Here is a 13,727-nt window from a genome sequence, read left to right on the forward strand (position 1 = left end):
CCCACAAATCCAAACCTCTAAATGGCCAAAATGTGCACAGGTTTGGATTAGTTAGACCACACTCGAACATTTCTAAATATATAAATGAATTTATAAAATCTTAAGCTGAAACTTACAATTCTCAAGAGTTTCAAAAATAAAAAGTTTCAAACATGGTAAGCCATGCTTCCGAAGAATTATTGGACCAGTGATCGACCATGGCGACGTGCTGTTCTTTTAAACGCAGGAAGGCAAATCACAATTCTATAAATTACAAACTCAATACAATTTTTGCATATTTGTCTACATAGCTGACTATAAGTTTTCAATGACTGTCCTGTGGAATCATGATCACTGCATACAAAATTACAGAAATGATCAGTAATCAGCAAAGACATGGTATGTTTTGAAGTTCAAGATGATGAGGCGCACAGCAGCCACGGATGTCATTACAGCGAGCAAGGAAAAAACCCATATATTCGCCCAATGCCAAGATCTTTGCAATGCACTCAATTCCTTTCCCTTCACTTTAATATACATATGGTTTGCCACTACAAATGTCAAAGGAATCGTGCTGATTGAACTAGTCAGATTTGAAAAATCCCCTATAAATGGAAGCAGTGCTGCAACAAATGTGCTTAATGCTAGGTAACTCCCTCGGGCCACCAACCTAACCGTCCAGTTGTGCACAGAATAAATGCTTTGGTCACTTTTCCCGAACATTGTGTCCAAGAATTCGTACATCGGGCTTGCATATATCTGTAAGCATGAAGTTGAGTGAGAATGCATTCTCAAATTGAAATTTGCGTACACAAAATTGAAGTTTTGCATTTTGCGTATACAGAATTAGAATTAGGGTTAGGGTTAATGAGGGTTTGCATTTTGTTCATATGAGGGTTAGGATCTCTTTGTATGCTCCATTCGGAGGATGTGACTCATCTCCTTTTGAGTGGTCTTATTGCTGCCGAAATATGGCACTCTGTTCTTCAAACTTTACAGATTGGTGGAAACTGGATCCAACTTTTACTGGATGCATGCTTTAAACACTGGTTTGCCACTCAATATGAGTTATGTTCCTTACCCTTCTATAATATTTGGGGCATTTGGGGCCGTAGGAACAGGAGGATTTTTGGGAAAAAAAAGGGGAGATATAAGGCATACAGTTTGGGGGATTGGGGCATACTTCTCTGAGATAGGTTCTAAGAAACATGTAATCAAACCGAGTAAGATTATTAAACTGGATGTGTGGCAAAAGCTCCAGGTTGGATTCTTTGATGGAGCATGTGCTAATAGTCAATGTGGATGTGGTGACCTCATTGTCACAGAGCCTGGCTGCTATTATCATTTTTGGTGGGAAAGTGGTAAGGTTCGAACAACAAGGCAGAGCTCATTGCTCTTTGGGGTGTCCCCTTCACGGATGATTTACATGTATTCGGAGATTCCAAAGGCGGCATAGATTGGATCAGAGGGCTCAATGGCTTTCAGTCTCAACTGCTGTCTTATTGGATAAAGCTCACCAGCATATTAAAATACTCCTTTTTACACATCTCCTATGAGGACATCTTCAAGGAGCAGAACAACATTGCTGACATGCTTTCCAAAAGAGGAATAACAGCAACACCTGGAGTCATCCACTTTGCAATATACCAGCATGACAACTGGACGGTACTTTCTTCCTAGCGATTACAATTTACTTGTTTTTAGCATTAGCATTTTGATGGAAGAACTGTATAAACGATAGGATTAGTAATGACTGTATTAGCAGTTACAATATCACGAATTATATCTGTAGCATTTTTTATTTTGATTCATATGTTTACTTGTAAGAGTCAAGATGAGCTGATGTAATGATCATTTTTTTTTAATAGTCAAGATGAGAAGAAAGGACAAAGAACTATGTACTTGTACTCTTTTTTCTTTTTCTGAAAAAATGATTAGAATTAGGGTTAATGAGGGTTTGTTGAGTATATACGTGTAGTGATATCACAGTTTGGAAAAAAACAGCAACATTTGCCACAGTGACAACCCACTTAGGCCCATGTACAGCATTGAGAAGATATGAAGTTGTTGCTGAACCAAATGCCCAGTATCCTGCGAAGGTAACAGAGTATAATATCACAATCCCGGCTGTGAATTGCATGTATAATGCTCTCTGCATGTTCCTTGCATAGGGACGTTTCACTGTTGCCTGCCAAAAAATTGTAGCAGGAAAATAGTGTTAGCCACATGAGCCAAGTCAATACCTGACTTTGCTAATGCTCATTGAATATTATGACTTTATTTCATACTCTTTGAATACAAAGAATCTGCAATTGACATAAAAATACTTTGAGAATATACCTAAAACAACCTTTCTCCGTCATGAGAATATGATTAAAACTATTTAAAAAAAATAAAAAATATACTGGTTTTGCACTTAGTTAATCTTTATATGATATTCTCTCAGCATACCTGTATTTCTGGAAGTATTCCTGTGTTGTACAGGAAGCAAAGGTTGGCAGCAGCACCAATACAGTTAAAAATTTTACTTCGAGTTGAACCATGAATCTGATAGTCTCTCTCTGGGCTATTCATACCTACATATCCGAACCAAATTACCAACATATAATCAAAAATTTTCTTTGATTTTATGTTATTACCCATCTCTACAATATTATCAATCACAGAGCTATAAACATCTAACCTGTCTATACCTAGCAGTCATAAATATGTAATGAATTTCACATGAGAACAAAACTCTGATAAGAGGAAGGAAAATGATAAGGAAAAATACCCTGTTTGATAGATAACTTTAGTGTAATGATAATATAGATTAGACTCAGGGATGTTCCAACACCAAGCCATAGTCTCAAAGCCGATAAATGTGGAATGCCAAATGCAAATATGCTGCAAACCATCCCTGTAATTGTAATGCAATAGGGCAACTTCAAAGTGCCTTCATTGCTGTACAAAACGTATATAGTCTGCACCAAAAAAGGGTCGAATAACCATTAAATAGGATATTTTCAACTTTTCTATGATCTCTTTTGCAGCATAGTATATGAAATATATAATTTTTTTGGTTTAGTTTGTTTGCATATATATTTTGAGTAAGTTTAATGATTAAGAGTATGTGTTTTTTCAAAAGGTTACAGGTTTAAAATCAGAGAGATAGTGTATGTATGTTTTCATAGATTTAGTGTGCCCCTTATCCCATAAACACAAACAAGGGGTCTCATACACAGATCCTGATGAGGATCCACAGTGGTTGGTTTGAAAGGTCGATTCCAAAAAACATGAATGTGATGACTCCGGAAGATATCACCATACAAAATATAGATAACATAAACCTTAAATTTATAAGATTTAGCATTTAAAAAAAAAATTAAAATACAAAAGATACCACTATAGAAAATATAGATCACATAAACCTCAAATTTATAAGATTTAGCATTTTGAAAAAAAAAAATAAAACACTCAAATTATATTAATTGAATAACTTCAAATTATGATTTTCTCAATTTTAAATAAAATTGATGTAAAAAAATTATAATTATAATTAATTATATATATATATATATATATATATATATATATATATATATATATATATATTTCTAATTTTTACTTAAATTTAATAAATTAAATATTTTAATACTATCAATATATTTTATTTTATTATATATATATTAATGGGATTTATTTAGTGTAGTTTAGAAAAATTATTATCTTTTCACTAATAACATTACTAACTTTGTTATAATATCTTATAGTTGAGATTAAACCATTCATTTAGGTAAAAACCTATATAATTGTATGTAAAATGTGAAAATATTTTTTATAAAAAACATTATATATATATATATATATATATATATATATATATATATATATATATATATTTTAATATTTAAAAATAGTGTTTTTATTGTGATTTTTTGGATTTTCAGGTGTTGGAATTTGGTGGAAAATATTGTGTTGAAATTTTGATTTGTGTTATTTAAACTAATTTTTTCACTGTATATATGGATTCAACACTCTGAAAAATTTTTAGGGCACTTTAATTGTTCAGGGGTTACCAAAAAAACTGACTAGAAAAACTTTTAATAACTCTCATTCTAATATATTTAAAAAAAAGATTGAAAAAAGGCAAAAGACGAATGGAAAATGAGAATGGGGAGGAACACATATTTACCTTTACAGCTTGTCCAGCCAGGATTATAAATCCTATGTTAACCATGAAAAGACTAGAATATTGTAAAGTCCATGTGATGCGATACATTTTTTTACCTGCAACAAGTCATACCGGATGACACATGTATATGAAAAAAGGTTAATACATATATAAAGAAATCTTGAATGTCAAATTCTCTACCATTTAAAGGACAAGTTAATAATAAGTTTTAAACATGCGAGGAAAACATAAATTCATTCCTAAACAATAATTTAAAGGACAAGTTGATAATAAGTCTTAAACAGGTTAAGAAAAAATAAATTTATTATGTAAATTATTTTTTAATTGGAGTTAATTATATTGAGGTATTTGATATGATAAGGAGCAAGTTAGAGGAGAAAAGAAAGATAAAGTATTATAAAGAGGTGATTAATTTTATTTTTATTAATCAGAATTATTTTTTTGTCCTGACTAATGCTAAGAAGAAAATGAATATTGCAAAGTTAAGAACTAACTCTCATGAGCTTCGAAGTAAAACTTGGTGTTGGTCCATCCCTAAAAACTTTGGGATGAAAGAATCTATTAACTTTATGATATTAAAAAGTTTGAAGATGAAAAACATCTTCTCTTGAAATACTCACATATGTTCTCATTTCCAAAACATTCATCACACTTCCAACAATAACACTATAATAATTTAGTAACCCTTATTTCCCTTCTTCTTTTTATAACATAAATAAAATATTAAAAAATCTTAATTAATATCATTAATTATTCATCATAATCATCATCATTATAAAAATATCAATTACATAAAATAATTTATAAACTAGTACAATTTTTTTAATGCAGCTTAATAAAATATTAAATCTTAATTATCATCAAAATATTGCGATTTCATTTTAAAATGATATTTGTGGAGGATTCATCAACAATTTATATAACAAATTAGAAAACATATAAAAAAGGCGTGAAAGTTTTTTAAATTTAAGTCTTTTTATTTTTTGTTTTTGTTTTTGTTTTTTTTTTTCATATGGAAAATTATATAAAAATGATTTTTTAAATTAATTTATATTTTAATTTTTTATTATTATTTTTTTTAATATTATAACTTTTTATTAAAAAATAATAATTTCCATTCTTTAAATTTGTTAAACATAATGATTTAAATTTTCTTACATATAAATAATTGCATTGATAAAATATATTTTGAATAAAATTGTTTTGTATCATTTATAACTATAAATCTTAAATATATAGTAAATATAAAAATAAATATAATTTAAAATTGTAATTTCAGCATTATTAAAACTAATTATTTAACTTTTTATGGATTAACTTTAATTACTTGTAATGTTTTATAATAAAAGGAACATTTCTACAAACATTTTTATGGGTATTAAACTTTGTAGATAAATAGGAGAATGTATATGATTTTCACATATCAAAGTTATGTTCAATATTTTATTTAACAAATTAATTGTACATTTAAATACATCAAACATTGTGTTAACATAGATACAATTTCTTCTCACATAATTTTTTTTGAGAGAATATCTCAACAACATGCTAAATAGGCCTGGGAGAGAAATGATCGCATCCAACTAAATCTAACCTCTTAAGACTTACAAGAAAATTATTCACATAAAAAAAAGCCTACCTTACAATGATCAATAAGAACAATAATGGTAATGTTTGGTATGATAAAGTATCACACATAAAAAAAGTATGAGTTACTCATTGTGACACTACCCCTTAATGGCTACATGTCTCAACCTATGGTAGGTATAACAATGGCAACCTTTGGAATGATAAAGTATCACACATAAAAAAAGTATGAGTTACTCATTTTGACACTCCCCCTTAATGGCTACATGCCTCAACCCATGGTAGGTAATCACGAACATCTTTTACTAATTTGATGGAATAGATTCTCCCCTATACACTAAAGACACTCTTCATTAGTGAATTCTATATTAGTGTCAACCTAACATTGCATTATGTACCTCAATCGTGTAAATATCATCAAACTATTAAATTCCATATAAAGTATCAACCATCCACTAGAATACATGGGTACCCAACCATTACAACAATTGATTTAATAACATCTCCTTTAGGTATATATTTCATTCAACTTCTTGGTGAACTCCCCTTGAATGTACATGAAATGTTTGCTTCATATGCCTCAGGAACCTCCAAAGTCTATAATTGGCATAGCCCACTCATAAATCATTTAATTGACATACAACCCACTCTTCCGAGTGTTAAAAAATCACCAAACAAGTTATCCAAATCATCATGGACACATGGTAAAGGGGAATGTGTTCCTATTTAGTTCTTACATTGATATGACCTCTACTTGTCACATACATAGGTACATATTGTTAACTTTCTCTATCTCATGAAGGCACCAAGTACAAGCTTTTATAGTATCTCTTAAGTACCACTACAATACTTCTCCAAAGTAAAAACTCTAGGCGAGATACATGCTCAAATTTTCAAAGGAAAATACAAAGAATCTATATATACCATTATGTGTGCTACAAATACAAGGTGTGCTTTAAGAATTTTTATATGGTCACTACTTTTATTGATCACAGCATGCAAACTTTACCTTGTTTTTCCATCACCAACAAATTCCCAATATTGCCATAAGACTTGTCACTAACATCCTTTGAGCTAAGCTCTAAAACCTTTTTATTGTATCCAAAAGAACATATTTTTCCTTCCTGCTACAATCTCACCATTCCAAATCATAGTTAAGTCTATGATCAATCTTTAGCTTCTCCAATGAGAAAAACACAACTTCATTATTCTTTAATTGTAATGATAACCATCCAATAGTTATTCACCCATTTAACTCACTTCCATGTTAGAACCAAAGTGTCTATGATCCTCCCCTAAATTTCATTTATAGAACTGTCATCTCAAGCAACATCACAGTTAGGGGTCAATGCTACATTTGGGCTAGGTTGAACACTAGTATCACATAGTTTGATTAGGAAGCTATTATACTCTATGGTTAACATCAACCTAACTATAAAGAGTGAACATTTAGCCATCTTATGAACATATTTTCATCTAGTGAGACACCTAGGTACCCAACCATGGTGCTCGCCAACTATCTAGAAAAATAATCTAGATATAAGAGGCATCCTAGTTAATCCTACACTTTCTGCACCTAGAAATGACAACTTATAGAGAAACAATAATGAATTAGTATTTCATCAAGGAACAATTGGAGGGAACAAAAATTGTAGCTACATTTCCTTCTAGCTACAACACACTTTATCAAGCTTATCCGGGAATGTTTTTACAATACATAGTATTTCCATGTTGGGCCACAAAATAGTAGCAAAAGATAATAATACAAATTACCAAAAGCTTATTCTTACTTATTTCTTTGGATTCACGTACATGTTCGGTGTCCTCATTTACATGTTTGACATCTTGGTTCATTGTTCACTTTCACATTTAACGAATCATTTGTTAAGGTAATTAATTCTAACAAAATAACTATACCTTTATTGAATTAGCTAGGCTCAAAATGTTTGTGATTCTCTTAAGCCAATATAGTTTTTATCACAACCATTAATTGTACAAGAACCAAAGGTTATTCAATGTGTATAAACATGCATTTTAAATCATGCATTATATGTCTTCATATGCAAACAAAGTCAAGTAATCAATTTGACTCAAATTTTCAAATACAAGGATGTGTCTTTTTATGTTATGGTTCCACTAAACACTATTCTCAAGACATGGTTTTTTGAACACTTTGATTCCCCTTATACCAACTCAAAATTTGATAGTACACTTTTCAATGTAGTTATCATATGTAAAATACATATTGTTCTCCATACTCATAGGATATGTTATATCCCACCACACTCTATTATGATATGGAATGCTAATCGTTAGTGGCCATCATTATGACAAAAATACCTTTTACAACCTATAGATATTTGATGGCACTGGTAGGTTTTCAAGCATTATAAGTAATAAGGTTATATTCCCAGGCATCATGCCCAATAGTTTAGAAGGAATAAAAAATTGAGTATATCACTTTATTATCAAAAGCCATATATAGTGGCATATAATCAACCAATTACTAGCACATATTTATGTTTTTCTTCTACACTATTTCAAAATAAATATGCCAAAAATTTCTAGTAATTCAATCAACACTCTACAATGGGAGATAAATATATGCGGTTATTTTGATTTACAATAGATCTCACATCTAAATCTTCATTATAAAATTCTTAATTCAATTTCCATGAATTCACACTATAAGTTGGAACATTATGGACACAATCTCTTATTGTATAGGTATTTTCAAATATTTAATTGTTGCAAATCATATATTTAGAAATCATTATTTACCAATGGGGTCATGTCTTTATTCATAGGTTCCTCTGTTCTAGTGCTAACTTCCTTTCCACTCACACTTTTCCTATGGGCACCTTTCTCTTTATGTGGTGGCACTCATTCATAGATCTCTACACATCTAGGGTTTCTTCATGAAAATTTCTTCCATATGCAAGGCCCTTTTTAGATCTGCATATCTTGCTTCAACTTTACTTATATTAGTTTCAAATTCAATCATATAATTGAAAGGAAATAAACTTTTTTGGGTTCTTCATTGATTCCTACAATGCAATATTTAGCACCAAGTTCATTGGATTAATTGATCACTAATCTTATAATGTGAGGTAGAAATGTGTTGGCACGCAGATGGAAAATCTAAGTTTAGAGTGAATTAGCCAACAAAACCCATCAAACACCAACCCTTTCAACATCACCTGTGAGCAAGCGAAGTCTCACTTGAGGCATCTATGAGGGGTTGTAGGAACCTGGAAAGTTTTGCAGTGATTAAGGAGATGTAGATTCTACACTTTTCATTAGTCCTTATCTAGTGTCTTGGTTATTCTAAATAGAAAATTTAGATATACCCCTATTCTACACATTAACTTCAATGCATTCAACAAAACTATAAAATATAACCATAGATAGTTCAACACATTATGCATAGCCACATAAATCAACCCAAAATAGTTCATTTATTATTACAATGAAAACTGCATTAATTACATTCCAACTATTGTGGCTCACCAACCTAATAGATCAACTATTATAGCACAAAACCCTTACACAACCTCAAACTACATGATCAAAACATACACGTATATATTTCTAAGTATATCTATTACATTGCGACTTTATCTATTTATATATTTACATTAGGGCACAAGGCCGGAAAACAACCTATTTTTACTATGGGAAGTAAATATTACCATAGGAAAAAACCCATAACCTTAACCTAACTACTTTCCCTCTTTCCCACATTCTGTGTGTTGACCCTTAGCTAACTTTCCTACATGTTATCCTTCTGCGTAGGTCCCAAAATATTTTCTCAAAGTTTTTCCCCAACAAGCCCCCAATATTCACGTGTGGCTCGTTTCGAGCCACTCACTCCTTATGCTATCCCATCTTGCTTCACTCATTGTCACCATAAATATGTCTTTGTGTTACCTCAAAATTCCGTGCACAACTTCTACTTCTTTGGATTTTCTTCCTTCTGGTACCTGCCCTCATGGCTACAAGTATAATCTCTTTCCTTCTTAGCCCCAAATCATTGTGCCTAACTTTTCCACAAAGATCTGCATGAAAATTCTTAGCACGTGCAGGGTCAACTCCTTCTGAATGTTGTAATCATTGCAACTTCAACCATTTTTGCACTTCTTTTCGGTAACGATTCTCCTCTGTTGGTAAGGTGCAACAGCCCCATGAACTCTAAGAATTATTGTTGTGCTCGACTTCCTTAGTGATAGATATACTTATGAAAACTTCCTTGCATTGGTATCTTTACTAGACTTTCCACAAACAATGCAAGGTCTATGAATGCTCATGATGTCTTAGTTATGGCTTTCTTCTTTCATGTTTTTTTTCCTGGAAGTTTCCATTTTAACTTTCCAATGATTTCTAACTTTGCAACTCTTATTCTCGATCATTCTAGCTTTCTTACATCACTCTCTACTCTCCATTTATATTACACAAAATGAAGTTGCTTAACTACCTTTCTAAACTTTATAAGTTGTTTCCATGCTACATCATAATTTAAAATATATCAAACCTAATTCCATCTATAGTCACATTTAATTCTCCCAGTGTATACTACCTTAGTTTGTGTACTTGGGCTGCAATTGTTCTTGTCAGATCCATTGCTTTGAATATATCCTTGTCATTATAGCTCACTCATTCAATCATTAATTAAGTGGGCTTTCATTCGTATCGCAACCATGCTTTCAATATGACAAGACTAAATGTGACTTTTCTCAGTGCTTCTTCCATTTTCTTCTTCCTATTTTATATGTTCTTGATAGTTGTCTATCATCTTGGCGCATGTGCTCCCTTCTGTGCGTTGTGCACGATTTGTTGCCTAAGTAGTCTAAACAAAATACTCCCCCTAGATGATATTTTTTAACCCATACTATGTGGAAATCCTCATTGTGTGGTAGGTCAGATGCTCTTGTAGAGTTTTAGTCAACTTTTACTAATGAAACCCTCTATAAGTTACCCTTTGAGTTTCTCTAACTAGACAACTCTTGCCTCTATCACACATCTAGTCATGTAAGGACCCAACCAATGCATCTGAGATTTCACAAGATGCTTCAGGAATTTATTGTCATTGAGAAAAAACAAATCTCCTAGTCGGAACTTCTTCTGCTTTATGCACCTATCATGCCAAGATTTCTCTCATGCTTTTTGTGATAGCCCCTAGTTAAAATAAGACTAAGGTCATGGGACATGTATTCCAAGATGAATGTTGGACAAAACATTATATTGGGAATCACTTGTTCTTAATAATGGCTATGGAAATTGGCAAAGGCATTGGAAAAGGTAAAGAGGCAATAATTGCAATTTTAATTATGAAAATAAAGGAAATTAGGAGAAAAGGAAGCTGAAGAGATAGATTTGCATGCAAGGGAAATTAGAGGGAAAATGAAGAAAAATTAAAAAATAAAGGCCTCAATGATAAAAAAGGCTTCAGAGGATCAGTTCACAACTTTATTAGTTTAGCTTTTGTCAGTTCAGTTTTTGGCTCTCTCATTCTCTCATACTCCTGCACACTTAGAGAATTTTTGGAGCATGTTTGGAGCACTCTAGTATTCACTTGGATTTGGGGAAAGAAGGGAATGAAAAACAAGGGAAGTGCAAGGGAACATTTGGATTAGTAACTACAATAGGGATACTTTGCAAGTAACAGGTTGCATGTGTGATTTCCTTACTAATTTTTGGATACATGGTATATGCGTGTGATTCCTTGGTTATGTGTTGTCATTGGCATGGATATTTCCCTAGATTGATAGTGGTTTCAACCTTGCCTTGCCATTTCCTGGATGGCAACGGTGTTGTGGGTTTCCCACTTATTTTTCTGATTGGTGTTCAGGTTCCCTATGTTTGTGGCTTGGAACAAATGCTCTGGAAGCCCTAGAACAATTTGGGTTGAGTTACTGGTTCCTGGAGTCGTGGGTTGGGGCAATCTCTCTGGAACCCTTGGTGGGTTGATTTACTAGTTCCTAGACCCGTGGTTACAACAAACGCTCTGGAGCCCTGGAAGGATGTGGGTTGAATTACTAGTTCCTGAATTCCTGGACAACTTGGATAGAGACCGATCTGGTTGAAGTTAGTGATTTCTGGACCGTAGAGGTGGAATCATTGTGGTTGAGGGTTGAGGTTGTTTTGCCTTTGGAAGCCCTAGTTAGTCTTGTCTTGGTTTATTCCATGAGATCCCATATTCATGCTTGGAATATGGTGTCAGGGTGATTGGCTGAAAGTGAGATTTGGTTCAGCCTAATCTATGGTCGGGTGGTACATGGAAGTCCCTAACTTGGTTGGCACGTTAATGTGTTAATAAGAGCTCTTTTCTATTGGAAACAATGTTAATAATGAGAGGGGGGTGAATTAGTATTATGACTAATTTAAAATTTAATGTTTTTTTTTTCATTCAAACTTGGAAACCATCCATATACCATTAGCAACATATCATGTGGCAGCAATATGAAATAAACGCATAAACATACACCATGAGAATCATACACATGAACACCTAGGTTTAACATGGAAATCCTTCCGGGAGAAAAACCACCAAATCCTGTTTTTTTATTTTTTTTATTGATGTAAAAATAAGAGAACCTACTCTATTACATCAATCTGTTGTGAGCCACTACTCACAAGAAGCACCAAACCCCTTTGTTTTCTTGCTAGCACCCATTAGTGGGAAGCATCAACTCCCTCCCTTTGTAGACACCTGATCAACTTACTAGAAAGACCATGTGAAGCACCAACTTCACAGATTTGTTGCAACCACCAATTTGCATCATCTTGGATTTATGAAAGCACCAATTTGGAGGAGCCACCAACCCCCAAGATTTCTTCAGATACCCATTAGAGATGGAATGTAGGCTCCAACCCACACTCAATAAGGAACTAATGTTCTCTATAGATGGAAACTACTCTTCTTGATATCAACTTTTTTCTCCTCAACAACCTTTCCTCTACTCATACCATGCTGCACTCTGTTCTCTGCTCACTCTGCAACAACAAATTGTACTCATTCCTCTGCTCTCAACAACATACACTCAACTCTGATCCTTCTTCTTCTGTTCTGGCACTTTCGGCCTCTTTCCTCTACATAGGGACTCTCAGCCTCTTCTTTGCTACATAAGCTCACTCAACCTCTTATCAACAACTCTCACACAAAGCTTTCTACTCTTGGCACTATTCTTTAGTGTAGGCACACTTGGACTCTCCTCAACAGTGCACTCACTCACAGAGCTCTCCACACAACTCACTCAATTATGTTGCATTCCTCCATATTGCTTAACTGCAATTATGGGTTTTGTTTCAATTAAACACAATGTTTGATGTTGTCTCTGTCAGCCATCATTTTTCCATTCACGTTGCCCAAGTGTACTCCTGCACTTGGCACTCCTTCATGTTGTTGCATTTGATACATAGGCACTGAAACTTCATTAACCACTGAGAATGGTTTTTTTCTCTCACCCATTGTTGTTCAATTAAACATGAGGATGGTCGCTTGAGAGTTCACATGTCGAGACATAAATCCTTAGTCAACCTTCACACTCTAACAAGGATCTTGTTCTTTCTATGAATAAATCTCTTGTCCCCGAGGCTCTGATCTTCATTCAATTCCTTGTAGCATGTAGACAAGATCAGGGATGGTTTGTCTCAGCTGATGACAAACTCCATTATTTCATCTTGTGTAATTGTGGTCCTATTTGTTCGTCGAGACAAGAGTTTTTGCAGTTGTCATTATTCCAACGACCAACTCTTTTGTGCGCATTTACTTGGCTACCATGGGGTTCTTCTAATCCATCCATGCCTATGGAAAAATATGGCATAATTGCCAAATATGGAGAACTTCTCTTAAAAGTTTTTGACTCATCCATGCATGGATACCCAACTTATGGTGAATAGTCTAGTTGGCATATCTGTTAAATATGACACACAATGCCAACGAGTTGTCGACTCATTAATAAGCTCTTCTGCACCCAACCATATTTTC

At 33.1% G+C, this 13,727-nt stretch overlaps 1 protein-coding gene across 1 annotated transcript in view; it reads right to left on the reverse strand.

Moving 5' to 3' along the window:
• Positions 1-357: 357 nt before the first annotated feature.
• LOC149151932 (putative proline transporter 2) overlaps positions 358-13,727 on the reverse strand; it is an 80,029-nt gene continuing 66,659 nt past the window's right edge. Inside the window, exons 3-7 of the mRNA XM_089443319.1 lie at positions 4,154-4,248; positions 2,753-2,942; positions 2,431-2,555; positions 1,952-2,167; positions 358-738 (exon numbers count right to left, since the gene is read on the reverse strand). Of these exons, the coding sequence (XP_089299445.1) occupies positions 358-738; positions 1,952-2,167; positions 2,431-2,555; positions 2,753-2,942; positions 4,154-4,248 (1,007 nt within the window). The remainder of the gene's footprint in view (positions 739-1,951; positions 2,168-2,430; positions 2,556-2,752; positions 2,943-4,153; positions 4,249-13,727) is intronic.

Source organism: Pinus tabuliformis, chromosome 9 (genome assembly GCF_031772625.1).
Source record: "Pinus tabuliformis cultivar Carrire ecotype Pingquan chromosome 9, CPIR1, whole genome shotgun sequence".
Taxonomy (NCBI): domain Eukaryota; kingdom Viridiplantae; phylum Streptophyta; class Pinopsida; order Pinales; family Pinaceae; genus Pinus; species Pinus tabuliformis.